The 20,978-nt window shown below is 43.0% G+C and overlaps 1 protein-coding gene across 4 annotated transcripts in view; it reads right to left on the bottom strand.

Moving 5' to 3' along the window:
* ARNT2 (aryl hydrocarbon receptor nuclear translocator 2) overlaps positions 1–20,978 on the bottom strand; it is a 684,205-nt gene that overhangs the window by 533,275 nt on the left and 129,952 nt on the right. For all 4 annotated transcript variants that reach the window (XM_069222996.1, XM_069222993.1, XM_069222994.1 and 1 more), the window contains exon 4: positions 3,231–3,278. In XM_069222996.1, the coding sequence (XP_069079097.1) occupies positions 3,231–3,278 (48 nt within the window). The remainder of the gene's footprint in view (positions 1–3,230; positions 3,279–20,978) is intronic.

Genomic DNA, 20,978 nt, shown 5'->3' with positions numbered 1-20,978 from the left:
ACAAGCATTTTCAATGCAACGGGTCTCGCGTTTGTTCTAGATATTAGCGAGCGTTGTAAAGCCCCCAAAAAAACACAGCGCGATCGCGCTATGTAAAATGCAGCGCGATCGTGCTGCGTGGAAAATAAACAGATAAAGTAGTCCGGACTCCAGGCTGAAAACATCGATCCTCGTATGTTTTTGGTACTTTAACGGTGCTGTGTAGGTGGGCTAAACACCAGCATGCCTTTCACAAATGAAAGCAAGCGGATTTTAAAAGGCAAGCCCACAAACCAATGTAAGTGACTGACGTGGCATAGGTGTGGTTTCAAGCCCAAAGAGAGATTACAGAATGGACGGAGCACTTTGTGCTCTCCCATAAAAAGGGAGGTTAGATCCCTGCGACCAGCCACTTCCAAGCAGTGGATCAGATGGTAAGGTCCACCTCTGTCACAAGCAAAAGAAAGATCTAATAATAAGAGGCCAGCATCTAGGCCCATTCTAAGATCGTGAGAACACTGGCCAATGCAGTTTCTGTTCCCTTTGCAGGTCGGAAGTCCTACTGAACAAAGTCTTATAGTTTATGAGTTTCAAAGTGGTCCGAAAACCACGGTCTAAGAATATTTTTCTCTAATGTAAGTGATGACTGGGAGTAGAGTCAATAATTAGTCCATGTTATTATCGAGTCTGTGTTTCTTCAGCAGTGGCTTCATCACCCCTTGCCAATGTTGCAGAACTAGACAGTTCTTTTACTCCGAGTCAACTATTAGCTTTGGTGGGTATGTTTCAGTGTGTTCAGAATAGTACAAGATTTAAAAGCTGAAAGTTCACTAAGAGCTATTAATTGTCTGATGGTTTTAGAGCAATTTGGAATTACAAGTTCCACCAAATATCAGACTGCAACTTGCTGATGTAATCATGTTGGAGACCCTGGCTGTAAAACAAAGAAGCAATATGTGAACATATATAAACACTGATTCGATATGAGCTTTTCATAAAACAAACAGAGCTCTTTATTGTTTTACGTCAATGATGAATATTGTACAACTTAACAATGCAGTAAATTGTGGGTGGCTCATAAAGAGCAGAGGGGAAGCCAATCTACCCCAAGGAATGCTGCTTTGAAGGGTCTTCTCTCGAGCCGATGGAAAAAATGAGTGTGAAAGACATCATTGCACAAACAATTTCTGGAGACTGTCCGAGACAACACGCTGAAAGAGGGGGGAAGGACTGGTGATCATTCGCACCAGCACAATTTCAATGGATGAATGAAGCTGGGCATGTAAGGCTCTCAGAGTTAGGGACAGCAAGCAGCGCTGGGAAGCTGGGGCCGCTTGAAGATCAGGAGTCGAGACATACAGTCAGAATTAGATAGGACTTCCCTGTGAGAAGCTGATCCTTCTCATGTGAGGAAACTGAGTCTTAGCAGACACCAAAAGAAGCCCAAGAGATGGGAGAAGACCCCGACTGAGGTTTGCCTGAAAGAAATATTGACACTACTCTAGCAACTTGAGGTGAGGCAAGAGAAAAGTGTCCTTCATAGATTCTAAGTTTTGAAGCTGTGACAGAGTTCATACTATTGGACTTAATAATGTATCATAGTTAGAAAATAGGGGGACAAGCCTAATATGGAATAGATGAATGAATCAGAAGAAGAGAAATAAATCCAAGGAGAATGGCTGGAATTCATACGATAATTCAATACGTTCCACGGGTGAGAATGGTGACAAAAAACATTCAGAGGAACGAACTAAAGATCAAGCAGCATCAACTCCACAAAGAAGGATGTGAATGCTACCCATGGAAAAGCTCTTTAAATGCAGAGATAAAAATCGTAAAGTCCTTCAATGACCAAGCTACTGACTTCAGGTTGAACCAGAAAAAAACAAGGACAATTCCCTGATTCATGTACAAGGAAAGAAACAAACTAACGAAGTTAGGAAAGTGGGCCACTAAAGAGATCCCATGGATTTCATGGTGAGACAAAGAAAAACAGAAAGAGATTTATTTTAAAAAAACAATAAATAGGATTTTGACACAATAACTATGTACTGTAGGTGTTGGCTAGCCATTTAAATATTCACAGGACATATTGTCTCCGACCCATTTGCAGTGGAACATTTGTGAACCTCAAGACACTACTGTTGCTGGGATAGTGGGGAGTGTGCCGCTGTGGGAAGAAAGGGCTGGGGCCTGTGTTGGCAAAGAACAGAAAAGTGGGAAGTGTGTCTGCTTTTAAGTATGGAGAGTGTGCAGGAAGGTGCAAATGCAGGAACAGTACAGTCTATGCGAGAAAGGTGCTGTGTGGCAGATAGCATGCGAAGTACGCAGAAAGGGTGGGGAATGTGTGTGAGTGATTTTGCTTGAAGAAAGCATTGTGTGTATGTGTGCATGCAAGGTACGTGGGAAGCATGTTAGCAGCCAAGTGTAGGGTTTACATGTGAAGCAATCCCAGTTAGTGTGCGGCTGTGTGTGTGTGAATAAGTGTGCACAAAACTTGTGGAGTTTGCATGCAGAAAGGCTTCGAAAAGCATGCTGAAAGTGGGGAGTGCATGCAGCAAGCATGAAGGCCCCACAGAAATGGCAAGACGTTTGTGCAGAAAGAATAGGGTGTGTGCAGGAATGGTGGGGAACATATGTAGCAAGAGTGTAGAGGTTATAAAGGAAGGGTGGAGTATGAGAGTTAAGTAACAGGAACCGTTTAGAAGGGGACACTGCGGAAAGATGTCAGTGCTTAATTTGAGCTGGTAGTTTTTGGTGCTTGGCACAGGCACTTAATAGTCAACTGCCACATGGTGGTGCTATCTGTGTAATTTTAGAATGAGCAGAGCAACAGTTGTTTATTCACTCTAAATGCATTTAAACCAGTTAATACATGCCGCCCAAGCCATTCTTAATACTTTGGGGGGCTCAAATAGTCTGAATTGTCTCACTTGTAGCAGTGTGGTAGTTGTGCAGGTATAGGCAATGGGTGGTGCAAGCTGCACTGGCCACCTGAGAAGGACCCTGGCACTTACTTTTTTAAAAAAAATTAAGCTCTGGAGTCCACTTAACAAAGCATCTGTGAGAGGCGCATGAGTGGGGCGTATACTGCATACAAAGCACACTATGTACAGGGAGAAGTGTCCTTTGTGCTCTAAGCAAACACAATAGCCTTATGATTATAGCTCTTTTATGCAGCGAACCATTCACCCATTCGTTTTATTAATTCGAAATACCAGTAGATTTTTTTTTCAACAACTCAAGCTCACCTTGAAAATTTACTCGGACCTTCTCCATCCTCGTCATCGAAGTCCATTCTAGAAGAAAGAAGCACATAGGTCAGAAATCACTGCAGCGGATCATGAGAAAAAATGGGTATTAATCTGAGGATCCTCTGCATTGAACATAAACTCAAGAAAGAGACTTGTCCAGTTTCCAGGGATAGGTAAGGGGGTGGCTCTACAAAGATTTCACTATCAGCAAAGAATCTGATATCAAGCTGAGTGGCAGAATACTGGATACTGTCAGAGACGTTATCCTAGAATCTACTACTGCATGCTGCCAAGGCATATGTCCACCAAGTTCTTAATAAAGAATCCTGATACATCATGTAGTCTCACATGATAAACCTCCTCAAACTACAAACTATAGGAGGCACCATAGAGTCTCACACTCCTGTCACTTCAAGGGCCTGCAATACCTCACCATAAGGACCCTAAACTAGCTCTCCTCCAAAGACTACACCATCTCATTTCCAGACGCTTACATCACTTCAGGATTTGAGGAATATATATTCCAAGTTGCAACACATCTAGCATATAGTTTACCTAACCCTCTGGTCAGCAAAAGCATTTTAACCCAGGGTCAAAATCACATCAATTCCAGGGTCTACCAACCCAGCTCACCTTCAAAAGGCTCAGGAACATTTACACTTCAGGGTCTACACTAACCCTCCTCTGGGAGCTCGTCCGCTCAACCCTGAAAGTCTCAAAATAACCCTACTTTTAGGATTGCATCACCTTAGCCCCCGAGTCAAGAACCCCCTAATTTCAGACCTTGCAACCAAGGTCTACAACAACGAGCTCCATAGGGTCTACAGCAAGTCATTCCCAGTGTTTAAGCGCATCTCTGCTCTAACTCACTGTCAGGTTCAATAGTAATTTAATGTAAATAAATAGCACATCTTTAAGCATTTCAGAGTGCGGACTCTAGGCTGTATATGCTTGAATGCAAATGAGTATTTGTGTATCATATTCTACACTGCCTCCAGAATATATAAGACAGTGTGAAAGAAAGACAGAGTGTGTGCTTTCTCTAGCAATCATAGAGTGAGACTAAGGTGAAGACAGGTATATGAGTGTGGGTGTGCATGTGCAGCCTAACCATCCAAGGGTGAACCTACTGCATTTGCTCTCCTAGATGATGCTGAATATATAGTTCAAAGATCTGTGTGTATGTCCTATACAATGTGTAAAAAAAACTCAAACTCCTTAGAAATCTATGATTTAATCACGCAAGTCCACTTTACTCAACAAACTTCTACTTAGAACCACCATGCCTCATTTTGAGCAGAAATTAAAAGGTTACTGTTAGTGGAAATCACTTGGCTACTTTATGCAAACCCATCACTGCAGCGCCACAAAAACCTCCCATGTACGATAACGCCCTCTGGGTCAAAGCCCCCCTCACACCAGTGTTGGCTGGTGATGTTTGAAAGGGGTTTGGGTGAAAGACTTGCCCTGGGTGATCCCCATATATTAAGAACCTTTAACGTGACACTGTCAGCATTTTGCTTTATGGGTACACCTTTATGCCAAGATTTACTTACAATATTCCAGTACCAGAATTTGCCATCAATACTGTTCATATAACATGGGTAACACATATTTCAAAAATTACCTCCAGTATTTCAGAGCCAGCATTTTATCATGGTTTGCTTACCCTAACCCGCCCTTCTACCTCAATACATTATGACTGGCCTCTCTGTGGCAAAGAATTACCTACAGTATCCCTGCACCAGCACTTTGCCATATCAAGTATTACTTCCAGTATTTCTAGGTCTACTTTTTGCCATGGTATTTTCCCTTATGCCAATAAGTTCCTCTAAGTTCTCAGCACCAGCGTTTTGCCAATAATGTCCCCATGTCAAGAATGTCCTTCAGTATTCCGGCAGCATTATTCTAAAGGTGCCACATGCCAAGAATTACTTCTAGTACGTCCAGCCTGTATCGTGCCAAGGGTGTCCTCCTTTAAACAACAAATTACTTTCAATATGTCTGTGGCATGTTAAGGTGGTTGTCGCCGTAAGCCCAGAATTATATTGAGAATGCCCTGATCAGCGACAGATTCACAATCATAAAACACCAAAACACACTCCTGCCCACTCACACTCACTCCCTCTCTTATTCACATCACTTTCTCTAAATCACACTCTCCCACTTACTCACTCTAATTGATACTCACTCCCACTCACTGTCAATTATATGCAAATATAATAATTGGCCACACAGGGTCAGCTGAGTCATCACTGCAAAGTCAGATGTATCAGCCCTGGCCAATCATCCTGCAACGGTATGTAAACCCATCATTACACCTCTGCGGAGTGCAATTATATCAGATCCCTCACTTCAGAGCTCTCTTACTTTCACATGCATGCTCATTTTTCTGAATGGTTATGTCCTACCTACTATGCAAAGGCTGAAAAAGAGCACTGATACAGTTCTGCACACTTCCACCAGCATACACGACGACAGAAACATCGTAACAAGCAATCTTTATTTCTTCATTCGAAAGAAGAGCAAACTGGGGCTTGTTGGAGCATCTTTTAGTCCACAGTTGTCAGTAGACTTGTCTTATTCTAGAAGGTCTTGATTTACTCTTTCCACCTGGCTTTCATCCAGCTCTGAACACCAGTACTTTACCTTACCCTGGAGACAACTTCATAGACACATATAAGAGAGACTGGTCTACTGCCTACCTACCGTTTGCTATTCACAGCTTTAGACCGCTGTCTCCGCTTTAAGAATGCCCAGAGGATCTCATACAATTTAACCGGGGGAGGGGAGTGGAAACTAATATTCACTCAAGTCTTGAACTCAAGTGTGGTACTAAAGCTCTACTTACCGAACAGGTCAAGCTGCTACGCAATCAGACAGCTGTACAACGTAAGTAGTTCTTTGGAGCTGCAATGACCTCTGCTGGTTGTATTCTGTTATCACACTCCTCACTTGGAAAAATCAGAAGTCCGATGCCTGAGCTACTTATTCGCCGCTTTTTGTAAACATGCACAACCTCAATAATGCACGAAGAGGTTCGTGGTTGTCTTCTTACAAGGTACCGCGGAAGGTATTGCGTCCTCGTGGAAATCACATTACCTCTCGGTTTTAGGTAAATGAGTGAGCTTTCGATGGCCTTTATGGTTCCAGAACCCAAAAGCTAGACATACTGGCAATCTCCGCACGACGGTGGAAAACTAGAAGTCTAACAAAGGTTTTGGCCACAGACTTAACATTTTTTCACCCAAGCTGTCCTTAATCACGAAATCCTGGCAGAGATCAGCTAACGCCCGGTAATGTGATTATGTAAAAAAAACAATGGACTGCATTGTTGTAGCGTGGGTCCTAGGCCCGCATGACAAATTCAGTGACAAAGACAGTAAAAATCAGTGAGTGTAACTGGCCTAGAGCACGTGCACCGGGCCACTATTATTAGCAGGGATACCGGACTAGTGACGCCTGTGATGGACAGGTGTAGGGTGGGTGTAGACACTAATGAGGGGCAGCTATTTGACGTGTCCAGCAGGACACTACATTCTTCCCAAAGTCCAAAGAGGACAAGACCAACCCTTTTAAACAAAATAAAGCAAACTGGATACCATGATGTCCATACATCTCTAGAGCCAATCGGCAGAACAGCAGTGGACATACGCACGGATGAGGCTGGCTGCAACAGGACATCTCCGTTCGTATTCATAATTTAACCTGAGTGGTTCAGGACACAATAGCAGGCTCAGAGACGTCAGGGACCTTCTGGCTGCATGCTGTGGGAGTCGTGTCCATTGGGTGTAGGTGGCCCACCCTGCTGATGCTCCAGTTGACTTGTGGTTAGTGTCAACAGTTCAAAAGCAGGGTGCTTCAGGAGCGTTGTCGGAGTCCATCACGAAGTTGGTGTCGCTTGAATCCGAAAGTCGGGCAGTGTCAAGTTCATCTCTCACGCTTGTGGAGGCCCCTTGATTAGGTTGGCATGGGAGTACGTGTGATTTGTGCTGGAGCTGCGTGTGTGCCGTCTCTGGCCCGCTTTGCAAGATCGCAGAGGAGCCACTACCTAGTTGTTCCTGCAACTGCAGGGGTAGATGACTTATGGTCAAGACTAGCTCTCGCCACCGGATTCAGGATGCAGGCAAGGTGAGCAGGTAGTCACCGGTTTACTGATTTTTTTGGATGATATTTGGAGCTTCTTGCTTATAGGTGTGATGACGGTGTTGGGGTGCCACACTGGTTGTTTGATGCTCCATGGGCGGTAGTGATGATGCATTAGAACGGGACTGCCACGCTGTGGGTGCAGTCGTGTGGGGAAACTGTATAATCAGGGGCGATAACTTGCCTTGTTGGTTGAAGGCATTCTTTCTGGGGTGATTAGCAGCTTGGATTGATAGTGGCCAGGTGCTTACATTCTTTCTTTGTGGAGGCATCTGCATCTTCTTGCCTGTATGTTTTGGGTTGCTGAGCCATGGTGACTGTCTCTGGATGGAAACTCTGAGAACTGTAGGGCAGAGACTCGGTTTGCGCATGCTTGTGGCTTACTATCAGTTCTCTTGCTGAGTTGTCGCCAGGTCGTCCTTATTTCACCTCTGTGGCTTCCTGCTAGTGTCTAGATGTGCTCTGTCAGCAGCTCAAGTGTTCTTGAGTGTGCCTGTCAGGCCTTGTCTCTCTTGAGCTTTCCTCCTGGGAGTGGTTGGTCATCAGGTTTCCAAGTGTGGACCAGCAGGTCAAGCTTCCTTCTTTTCCTTGTTCTTAGTGATTCAGCCTGCACCTTCTTTCTACTTATACTGGCGAGACTTCTCACTGCTAGAGTCTCTTCTCTTGGATGCAGCGGCATGCACCATCTTTTGGACTATGCAGGGGAGACTTCTAATTTGACAAACCTCTTACCGAGAATCAATTTTGCCTTTCTAGGCTAAAAAAAAGAAGAATGGAGGTAATTCTTTTTATGGAAGAGAAAGCCTCAAACACCTAATTGTGTCATGTTTCATCATCGGCTTCCTCTCCCCACCCCAGGATCAGACTCAACAACCTGGTAACTCAGCACAGATGGAAGTTCTCAATAAACAACTACTGGATAAAAACAAAGATCCAGACAACTAAACTAAAAATACCACGTGCTACCCTGGCCTTATACCTTTATTAATGGGGAACTGAGATATTGTTAAAAACAGAGGACGGTGCTTTCTTGACTATTAGGTTTTGAGTCACCTATTGGAAGGCCAACACGTTTCTTTCCATATTTACAGGTCTCAGGCATTCACCAGGGCTGTGGATCCCTTTTTCACCTTGATGTCTGACCTAATAATTATTTCTCCAATCTAGAGAGCAAGGGAATCTCATGCAGGAAATCCTACCCCAGATCATACTAGAACATTTTTATTCTAGTCAGTTCGGCTAGACGAGGGGTTGAACAGGTGATATGGACCAGCGCACCTTTTGGAGTAAGTGTGACTATAAAAGGCGATGCCCCTCTCCCTGACCAGGAAGCTTGAGGCCCCCTTATTTTAGGGTAGAATAAAGTGGTGCCCAGCCCCTTTTATTAGCACGGTCACCTCACTGGTGACACCTGTGAAGGATGGGAGTAGGTAGGGTGTACACACTGCCCCTTGGGAGTAGCAGCTAGATTACATGTGCTTCAGGACACGACATTCATGAAGGGTAAAATACACCCAATTAATTACCCGGAATACATGAAAAGTGTAGAACCTTCCAGTTAAGGGGAAAAACTACATAGGACACACATTACTCCCTAACACACTACAAAGTCTGAGACACATTTGGATCGTGCAGGTGTGGCTTTGGTGTAAAATCTTTTTGACACCAGATTAATTGATGTTCGACTCTGAGATCCAAATGGCTCTCAGACTTAGCAGTGTGTTAGAATGCAATGTGTCACCAACATAGTTTGTTTCCCCTTGACTAGAAGATTTTTCATTTTCATTTATTCTGTTGAATTAATAGGAATTTACCTCTATAAATAGCACAGAACGTCCTGGCTGAAAGCTGTTTTCTTCCTGGAAGATGCAGCCTCAAGGTAACGCTAGCAAAAAGTATGTGCTGAAGTTTCAGTCACTTAAATACAAATTTCTACCAAAAGGAGATCCCTTTGGAAAAACAGATACTGATTTCGTCTGAATGTACTTGAACACATCTTACGATGTAGGATTTGGGAATGCAAACCACCAAAGTCGCTTTAGATGCTATGATGCAAAGAGTACAACCATCCACCAAAAGTTACAAACAGGCGCTCAGAAAGCCTGATGAGGGTCCTTCAGCAGTTTCCTCTAATGCAGGTGAGTGTACCTAGATGAAATGGTTGAGATCATGTATGCTATACTAAACTGTGTTGATCCATTTTCTATGTGCACTGGAGAACGGTTTGATTTTCAAACTGAGCATTACACAGTGAATTTCTATCACCACACGGTCGAATATAATAAGAAGCTTCTAATCAGCAATCACATAGTATCATGGTCCCATCACTTGCCCCAAATTTTGTTGTGCTTCCGCAGACATCCCGTTGCTGCGTAGATTGGTTGTTCCAAACGAGCGCACCAGTCCACTACTCTTCTCTATTTCATCAACAAAGGGGATCCTGCAAGTTCCACTTGCAGGCAATGTCTCTCTTGGCCACCAGTGTGGTCACTCCCACAAATGTTCTTTCCAATCTCTGTCCTCCAACATCTTCCAACAATCCCAGCAATGCCACCCTGGGAGTGTAGCGTCCCAGGACCTGGGATATATCCCTCCCAATTCCAGTCCAGAAGGAGGTGTGTTGGACCTGGTCCTTTTTACAGGGTTATCCCCAAACTTTTTGCCTTGTTCCTTCTATTTTTCCTGACCTGTTTTTGTTCACTTTAGGACTCTGGGCACTCTACCACTGCTAGCAAGTGCTAAAGTGCATATGCTCTTTGTCTAAAATGTATTGGTGATTGGTGTATCCATGAATGGCATATCTGATTTACCAGTAAGTCCCTAGCAAAGTGCAATATGTGTGCCCAGGGTCTGTAAATCAAATGTTACTAGTGGGCCTGCAGCACACATTGTGCCACCCACGAGTAGCCCTGTAAACATGTCTCAGACCTGCCATTGCAGTGTCTGTGTGTGCAGTTTTAAACTGCCATTTCGACCTGGCAAGTGCACCCACTTGACAGGCCCAAACCTTCCCTTTTACTACATGCAAGTCACCCCTGAAGTAGGCCCACGGCAGCCCAATGGGCAGGGTGCACTGTATTTAAAAGGTAGGACATGTACTGCTGTGTTTTACATGTCCTGATAGTGAAATACTGTTAGATCTGTTTTTCACTATTGCAAGGACTATCTCTCCCATGGGGATAGGCCTGAAATACTTTTTAATGTAATCTCCAATGAGGAGCAGATAGATATTTGGAGTATGGGGTCTCTAAACTCCCAATTTAAAAATACATATTTTGGTGAAGTTGGTGTTTGAATTGTAAGTTTGAAAATGCCACTTTCAGAAAGTGAGCATTTTCATGCTTAACCATTCTGTGCCTCTGCCTGTCTGTGGAATGAATGTCTGGGTCAGAATGACAGTTGGGCTGTTTGTGTATTCACTTTAGACAGTCACACAAAGGGGGCTGAGGTGTGACCTGCATATCCTAATGGCCCATCCCCAGGCTGATGGGTGTTCCTGAGCCACGGTGGTGAGAGGAGCTGACACCTGCACCTGAATAGGGCTGCGCCTGTCCTCACACAAAGCAGTCGCCAACCCCCTGGAGTGTGTCAGGGGCCGGGGCCCGGGCAGGGTCTTGTGCACTACAAAGGCTTCTCTTGAAAGTTTGCTTATTGTTCAAAGACAGAAATGGGTATGGAAGTACTGGACCTCTGACCGCACACAGTTAGAATCCTTCTGGACTGAGTACTTTCTGACAGGAAGAAGAGCTGGATGCTGTAGGAGGGACTGCCACTCTGCCTGTTGCTTTGTTATGCTGGCCTGCTGCTTCTGTCCTGGGAGAGAAAGGACTGGACTTGGCTTTCTACACCCTGCTTTCAAAGGTTCTCCAAGGGCTTGGACTGAGCTTGCCTCCCGTTAAGAAGTCTCAGGGACATCAAAGACTTCACCCGCCAGTGCCTGGGCTATCTTGCTGAGAGTCCTGACTTGCCAAGTGGTGCCAAATCCACTTTCTGGACCCTTGGGGTGAGCTCTGGTGTACCAAGGAAGAAACAAGTGCATCGACCTCCAGAACAACTTAGGAGCCAGCGCTGCTCTCTGAGCTAGCGCCGCTGCCTGCACCAGAGCCATGGTCCCCGCTGAGTGCCATGACCGCAACCGACGCCACAAATCTGACGCCACCGCAGCGCCTACAAAGTCCCTCCACAGCACGAGTCCAGCGCGCTGTGGCACCCGACTCTGCCACAGCATGCCTTACATCTTGACCTGCTGGATCCATCGAGACCGCCTTGTCGTAAGGAACCGAGCCTCGCCGCCAGCGCCACATCACCTCTACTGCAACTGTAAGAAACCGACGCCTCACCTTCCCTGTCTATCAGTAAGGAACCGATGCTTCACCTCCCCAGTGCCAGTAAGGAACAGAAAGCCCACCATGTCCAGCAAAGCCTCACCTCTAACTCTGCGCAACGTCTTTGTTTCCTCATTGTTTTCCAAGGTACGGTAACTGGTGTCTGTGAGACTCCACAACTGGCTTGCACTCCCTTGCGAGTGGGGTCAGACTGTTGGAGACGATTCAGTCAAGACGTCGTGATAGCCCAAGTTGGTGTATTGGGTTTCTAAGCACTTTACTAAGATTTAATCTTTGAAAATGTGTGTTTACTTGGGTATGTTGGATTTTTGGCGTTTTGGTCTTGTTTTGCTCTGATAAATATTGCTCATTTTTCTAAACTGGTTTGGAGTACCTCTGTGGTGTTTTCACTGTGTTTCTGTGTGAGTGTACAAATACATTACACATTGCTTCAGAGATAAGCCAGACTGTTCGTGCCAAGCTACCAAGTGGGTGATCAGGGCATACCTTAGCTGTGTATCCCTTACCCTGACTAGAGTGATTGTCCCTATTTGGACAGGAAGCAAACCACTGCCAACTAGAGACCCAATTTCTAGCAAGGTGATTGCAGGACAGGCCCAAACCATGTGGAAGAAGTCAGCATCAATTAGTGAGCACATACTGCAGCGGGCATGTGAGGTCCTCCTGACACAGTATAGGTGCTGGGGGGTCAAGTAGGCTACATGCAGAGATAAAACCATTCTCAAATTGGGCAGAGAAGCTAGTTCTTATGGGGCCATCTGGGCATCGCGCAATTCATCCTCATATAGCTCCTCCACCCATGCCACCCACCTTTGACTGAGGGTGGAGAAGAAGTCAGGGGTGTTAATGATTAGGAAACGGTAAATGCGAGACAGCACCCTTGCCCAGCTTCCCCATCAAAATCTTGACCTGAAGAGGTTTGAAGTCGGTGTATGTGTATCTATGGTAATGTGTTATGATACTGCATGGTGTAACTGAAGATAGCAGTAAAACCTCATCAGATATCTTCCATGTGAGAGATTGCTATTTTGTCCCACTGGGCAAAGCCCTGCAGTCCTGCTACATGGTGCAGCCAGGTTCCTTGCATTAATAGTGTCATCCCGGTGAATTTATTATCCCATGTAATGAGGCAGAGTGCCGCCCTCCAGCTGAGCAAGGTCACCCAGGTACAGTCAAGGAAGGGAATGAGGAACTGGATTCCCATATAGAAAGCCTAGAAGGTCATGTAGACCAAATAGGTGTAGATTCACGCAGTAGGTGGAGTCGTCCCAACCTCCTTTGAGCCACTTGTATACAGCAGCAGTGTGAGTGGCTAGGCAGTAGCCGTATAGGTCTGTCATACCCATTCCCTAATTGTATGGAGAGTGCGGTCCATTAATGAAGGCCACTCTGTGGCACCCACCTGCCCATATGAGGGTCTCAATCTATGTTGTTATGGTCTGGAACCACTTCCTAGGAATCGGGTTATGAAAATTGGCAAGGATATATAGAAAGCATGGGAGGCTGATCATTTGAATAGCGACATCCGTCCCAAGTGGTTATGGGGCAAGTGTCCCCAGCGTTGGAGGTCCCACTTCAGCCCAGCCGCCAATGGGCTAATATTCAAGCTCCATGCCAACTCTGGGAAACGGGAAGTATAAACTCCCAGATAACTGAAGGAGAGGCTGCGTACTGGAATCGAGAGACACCATGTTTGTCCTTCTACATCTCCCTGAATAGGTATCAACACGGATTTACTCTTGTTTTCCCGCAGTCCCGATGCCTCTTCGTGTAGGCAAATGCTTCCAAAATGCTGAACAAGGATAAATACACAGACTGATTCCGTTATCCTATGTGATTTCCTATATGTTTGGCAGACTAGTTGCTTTGTTTTGTCTGAAACAGTTTATTTGATGTCACTTGATCATCAACAGCACTGCACCATCTACATGTGTTTTTCCTTAGAGCACCATATTGATATATTAATACTACTTACAGGACTGTGATTGTGTACTTCGGATGCAGTCTATTTAAGTGGCATTTCTAATTGAGTATGAACAAACACGTAAGAACCACTGTTGGCTTTACTGTTTATATTATGCAGGCTCTGAGGAACATTACATTCGGTTAAATAGGCATTCCGCAAAATCAAAATGGATAAGGATAAATAAACAATATATAGCCCTGGCAGATTCAGGATATTCTGGAAGCAAGAATATTACAACTGAAGCTAGGGAGCGGCTAGATGTTTAAGGCCTTTCACCATTTACAAACCCTCCATATTCATCTAATCTGAAGTTTCAAACTAGTAAATAGCTTTTTCTCATGTAATAACCTCATTTATCAATTTGAAAAGTTTTTTCCAAATCAGAAAATGGGTTTAGAAATAATTACCGATTCGAAATTTGGAATGTACGTTTTTAGGGCATCCCTTCCAAATTGCACATCGGAAAGCTGTTTATCAATGGTTTGCAACCAGAATTTAAATCGCAAACCAGTGACCTTTTACTAGCTCCCAAGCTGCAGTGATAAATGATTCGTAAAGGGAAGGGGGCCAATTTGGAATGTATCTTGGCAGCTTCAGGAGTAGTAGAAATTGGTCCAGGGAATTACTGCCTACTCTCACTGACGTTTTTCAAAATTTATATTGTTTTTAAAGCAGTCTTGTTTCCTTTAAGAAACTCAGGGGCTGCTTAAAAAGTGCATTTTGAAACACTCACAAACATAGACTGCTGCTCCTTGTAGGCCAACATCCTTGAGAGAATAGTCAACTGCAGTCTCACAATTTGCGATCTGCCAAACGACTTAATTAGGCAGATTGCTCTGCGACACCCTCTAATTACTTATCTTGCACATCAATCTATTCGTATAAAGGTCGGTCTGCAAAATTAGGAACTGGTTCCAAATGCAACCACTTTTTGCAACCAGTATCTTAGCACTTCCGGCCTGAAGGTTTTGTGCACAAACAAAATCTGCAGGTTAAGTCAGAAACCCGGACACGATCTGAAGACTTGGTTTCAGCAGTGCGCGACACAATGCATATGTTGAAAAACCAAAGACCTGACTCTCAAAGTACAATTAGAAGCTGCAGTACAGAAGGCTGAGGAACACTTTCAAAGGAATAGTCATAAGGCAAAGGACAATCACCGAGAAAGCAGAGACGACCCAAATCATGGTAATCCTGGAACACTTCGAATAGATTTGCTATTCTGCACATCATAAAGTACAAACAATATCGTAAATACTTACAGCTGAGACGAAGACGACACTGACAGGTGCAGCCGAGAGCTGTTATCAGTAACTTATTCTACTGAAGGAAAAGGATTCTGAACGAAGCCAGTAAATACCAAATGTTACTCCCTGTAACACCAGCTCATGGTCCCTCCCATCACTTTGAAGCTCACACGCTAAAGAATATCTCACAGTACACAAAAGATCCTGGAGGTCATTTTCAACACAGAGAAATAACTCACTAAAACCAAAACAATGTCTATATAGAGGCAAAGTTTCCTTACAATATTTGTGTCTTTTGACAACATGAATGAAACATATTTACAATATTCTCGAAAATAAAAAATACATGACTGTATAATGGTGCTCTCAACCTTTAGTTTCTCCATTACAAAAAGGGATGAAAAACTATTCTCATGGGCACATCTTAGACAACAGAAATTATGTACTGTTGCTTTAAGATAGTTAAGAGCTACCACTAGTTCAGCATGCATCACAGCTGCAGTTGCTCACTCTGCTTTGCAATCTAGTGAAGTCAACAGAAAGCCCTTAAAGCTCTGCTACTATTTCCATGGATGTAAAGGAGAGGAGGTCAGCTGTTTAAGAATATAATAAAGAGATCTATGAAATTACAAGTAACTTTTTCTACTGCATCAAGGCATCCACATTAAAATTCCTGAACATCAGAATAGAAAAACAAGGTTCTCTCTTCCTAAAGAAGTAGTCGAACCTGCAACACCTGAAGGAGGATAAAATGAGCAGCACCACTGTCTACTTGCAGAGACAAAACTGAGGCAGTGATGAGCCACCCTTACACTCCGGTACTGATGAGCCAGCATTGGAGCCTAGATTGAGTGTAATGAATGGTCTGCCTTTCACCCTGCCCTTTTGCAAAAAAAATTAAAAAAAATAAAAACAAGGTGTTTCAATCTAGCCTTAGAGCAAGGGAAGCCGAGCTAAGAGAACTATAAGACTATTAGAACATTCCACCACTAGAGGGCAGAATGTTCTAATAAATAAAACAAAGGCCTCACAGAGCCGAGGGGAACAAAATCGATGGGGCTCTGTGAGAACTTTGTTCACAGCAATAGCTGTGAACATTGGAATGTTGGAGCTCCGGGCTTCTACCGGCCACCAGAAGCCCAGAGCACGCAATTGTTTTCAATGGAGCTCCCAACATTTCAATGTTCTAATTTATCTGTAGAACTAGCAGTACTCCCAAAAGCCTCTAGATTCCTGGGAGCTACACAATGTACACACATATAATTACAGATAAAAAATATGTATCAAGTAACTCAAAGGAAAGGAATTTATCGTTTGCCAATTCTGGATGAAGTGACAGACAAAATAACTATACATTAAAATAGGGATATCTTGAAAGGGAGGCAAAAGGAAAGCCCACACCACACTATTAATAAGAGTTGAAAGTTGTTGACTTTTGTTGTAAAAAATGTCAAGAGCACTTGAGAGAAAATCGCCATCATTACTGTTCAGAACCGGATATATTCTGTGTTTGCTAAAAAGGCATTCTTTGCAGGCCTTGTTTAACATCATCTGTGCTGTACTTAAAATAAGAAAAAAAAATCCACTCAAGTTAGTTATCATAGTGACTGCACTAGGACAATCAAACAGAAGTTTAGGGTAGCGCTTTAATGTAAAATACTACTGTGATAGTCAACTGCGCAATGAACATATGTACATATTGAATTGCAAACTTCAATATTGGAGCAAGGGATATCTACTGTATGTCACTTTATTGTGATTATGCTTGTAATGATGGAAACACTAATAGTATCTGGCCTTATTATGCAAAAAAACATATACATGTCACATCAGAGTGACTATAATGATGCATTTCGGTTTTGTTCAATTTATGTGAATGAGCAAGTTAGTAACAACAATTAAAATTTTTCACGTTTAGTATTTGTGTTTTTTTAGCATGTTGCTATATGTAAGTTATGGACTGTACAGCTTTAGTTAGACTAGTGTTATATTGATATTTATTTTGTTCAACATATGATATATATATATATATATATATATATATTATATACATACAACACTCCTCTGATACAATGGAAGGCACAGACTCCAGAGTGCAGGTTGTACATGGTAAGTTTTATTTCAGTAGCTCACTGCCGGAACTTTGTGATGTCATATAGATATATTTCTGGATTGAAATGGATTTTTGAATATTAGGCTCAATAAGAGGTGGTTTATGACTGATATTTAAAAAGTGACTGGAGGTAACTGAGTAGTGATGGAATACACACACACACACACATATATATGCACACACACACATATATATATATATATATATATATATGTGTATATATGGAAAATGTCACTTACCCAGTGTACATCTGTTCGTGGCATGAGACGCTGCAGATTCACATGCTGTGCATTATCCTGCCATCTAGTGTTGGGCTCGGAGTGTTACAAGTTGTTTTTCTTCTAAGAAGTCTTTTCGAGTCACGAGACCGAGGGACTCCTCCCCTTTCGGCTCCATTGCGCATGAGCGCCGACTCCATCTTAGATTGTTTTTCCCGGCAGAGGGTGTGGTAGGAGTTGTGTATATAGTAAAGGTGCCCATGCAATGGAGTAAGTATGTATGTACATAATGTGTGTAAAAAGTGATATATATATTTACAAATTTACAAACATATAATATATATACAGGGAGTGCAGAATTATTAGGCAAATGAGTATTTTGACCACATCATCCTCTTTATGCATGTTGTCTTACTCCAAGCTGTATAGGCTCGAAAGCCTACTACCAATTAAGCATATTAGGTGATGTGCATCTCTGTAATGAGAAGGGGTGTGGTCTAATGACATCAACACCCTATATCAGGTGTGCATAATTATTAGGCAACTTCCTTTCCTTTGGCAAAATGGGTCAAAAGAAGGACTTGACAGTCTCAGAAAAGTCAAAAATTGTGAGATATCTTGCAGAGGGATGCAGCACTCTTAAAATTGCAAAGCTTCTGAAGCGTGATCATCGAACAATCAAGCGTTTCATTCAAAATAGTCAACAGGGTCGCAAGAAGCGTGTGGAAAAAGCAAGGCGCAAAATAACTGCCCATGAACTGAGAAAAGTCAAGCGTGCAGCTGCCACGATGCCACTTGCCACCAGTTTGGCCATATTTCAGAGCTGCAACATCACTGGAGTGCCCAAAAGCACAAGGTGTGCAATACTCAGAGACATGGCCAAGGTAAGAAAGGCTGAAAGACGACCACCACTGAACAAGACACACAAGCTGAAACGTCAAGACTGGGCCAAGAAATATCTCAAGACTGATTTTTCTAAGGTTTTATGGACTGATGAAATGAGAGTGGAGTCTTGATGGGCCAGATGGATGGGCCCGTGGCTGGATTGGTAAAGGGCAGAGAGCTCCAGTCCGACTCAGACGCCAGCAAGGTGGAGGTGGAGTACTGGTTTGGGCTGGTATCATCAAAGATGAGCTTGTGGGGCCTTTTCGGGTTGAGGATGGAGTCAAGCTCAACTCCCAGTCCTACTGCCAGTTCCTGGAAGACACCTTCTTCAAGCAGTGGTACAGGAAGAAGTCTGCATCCTTCAAGAAAAACATGATTTTCATGCAGGACAATGCTCCATCACACGCGTCCAAGTACTCCACAGCGTGGCTGGCAAGAAAGGGTATAAAAGAAGGAAATCTAATGACATGGTCTCCTTGTTCACCTGATCTGAACCCCATTGAGAACCTGTGGTCCATCATCAAATGTGAGATTTACAAGGAGGGAAAACAGTAAACCTCTCTGAACAGTGTCTGGGAGGCTGTGGTTGCTGCTGCACGCAATGTTGATGGTGAACAGATCAAAACACTGACAGAATCCATGGATGGCAGGCTTTTGAGTGTCCTTGCAAAGAAAGGTGGCTATATTGGTCACTGATTTGTTTTTGTTTTGTTTTTGAATGTCAGAAATGTATATTTGTGAATGTTGAGTTGTTATATTGGTTTCACTGGTAATAATAAATAATTGAAATGGGTATATATTTGTTTTTTGTTAAGTTGCCTAATAATTATGCACAGTAATAGTCACCTGCACACACAGATATCCCCCTAACATAGCTAAAACTAAAAACAAACTAAAAACTACTTCCAAAAATATTCAGCTTTGATATTAATGAGTTTTTTGGGTTCATTGAGAACATGGTTGTTGTTCAATAATAAAATTAATCCTCAAAAATAGAACTTGCCTAATAATTCTGCACTCCCTGTATATATATATATATATATATATATATATATATATATATATATATATATATATATATATAATTATCATCAACTTAAACGGCTACAGGTTCCCGGGGAGGCGGGAGGGCGCATGTGAAGCTGCAGCGTCTCATGCCACGAACAGATGTACACTGGGTAAGTGACATTTTCCGTTCGATGGCATGTGTAGATGCAGATACACATGCTGTGCATTGACTAGTAAGCAGTTAGCTCCCCAAATGTGGTGGTTTAGCCTGTAGGAGTTGAAGTTGTTTGAAATAATGTCCGTAATACTGCCTGTCCTACTGTGGCTTGTTGTGCTGTTAACACATCCACACAGTAATGTTTCGTGAATGTATGAGGCGTAGACCATGTGGCTGCCTTACAGATTTCTGTCATAGTATATTTCCTAGAAAGGCCATTGTGGCGCCTTTCTTTCTAGTGGAGTGTGCCTTCGGTGTAATAGGCAGGTCTCTCTTTGCTTTGACATAGCAGGTTTGAATACATTTAACTATCCATCTGGCAATACCTTGTTTGGATATTGGATTTCCTGCATGAGGTTTTTGGAAGGCTACAAACAATTGTTTTGTTTTGCAAAATTGTTTTGTTCTATCAATGTAATACATTAGTGCCCTTTTGATGTCTAATGTATGTAATGCCCTTTCGGCTACCGAGTCTGGTTGTGGAAAAAAGACTGGGAGATCCACAGTTTGATTTAGGTGGAACGGTGATATAACTTTTGGTAAAAATGTGGGATTTGTGCGTAGAACCACTTTATGTTTGTGTATTAGTATAAAGGGTTCTTGTATAGTAAATGCTTGTATTTCACTTACCCTTCTAAGACATGTGATAACTATTAGGAAGGCTACTTTCCAGGTTAAGTATTGCATCTCACAAGAGTGCATGGGTTCAAATGGTGGACCCATGAGTCGTATTAATACAATATTGAGGTTCCCTGAGGGAACTGGTGGTGTTCTTGGAGGTATGATTCTCTTTAGACCCTCCATAAATGCTTTTATGACTGGGATTCTAAAGAGTGATGTTGAATGTGTAATCAGCAGATAGGCAGATATTGCAGTGAGATGTATTTTAATGGACGAAAAAGCTAGCTTTGATTTTTGTAAGTGTAATAAATAGCTTACATTGTTTTTTGTGGACGCATGTAGTGGTTGAATTTGATTATTATGGCAGTAATAAACAAATCTTTTCCATTTATTTGCGTAACAATGTCTTGTAGTAGGTTTCCTAGCTTGTTTAATGACCTCCATACATTCTTGTGTAAGGTCTAAATGTCCAAATTCTAAGACTTCAGGAGCCAAATTGCTAGATTGAGCGATGCTGGATTCGGGTGTCTGATCTGTTGTTTGTGTTGGGTTAACAGATCTGGTCTGTTTGGTATGAGGTACTACTGACAGATCTAGTAGTGTTGCGTACCATGGTAGGCAAGCCCAAGTTGGTGCTACTAGTATCAGTTTGAGTTTGTTTTGACTCAATTTGTTTACTAGATACGGAAGGAGTGGGAGAGGGGGAAAAGCGTAAGCAAATATCCCTGACCGACTCATCCATAACGCATTGCCCTTGAAGTGAGGGTGTGGGTACCTGGACGCGAAGTTTTGGCATTTTGCGTTTTCTTTTATTGCGAATAGGTCTATTCGTGGTGATCCCCAGTTTTGAAAGTAAGTTTGTAGTATCTGTGGATGAATTTCCCATTCGTGGATTTGTTGGTGATCCCGACTGAGATTGTCGGCTAACTGGTTTTGAATTCCTGGGATGTATTGTGCTATTAGGCGAATGTGATTGTG

This window comes from Pleurodeles waltl, chromosome 3_1 (assembly GCF_031143425.1).
Source record: "Pleurodeles waltl isolate 20211129_DDA chromosome 3_1, aPleWal1.hap1.20221129, whole genome shotgun sequence".
NCBI classification, from domain to species: domain Eukaryota; kingdom Metazoa; phylum Chordata; class Amphibia; order Caudata; family Salamandridae; genus Pleurodeles; species Pleurodeles waltl.
This window is presented reverse-complemented; position numbering and strand designations above follow the sequence as displayed.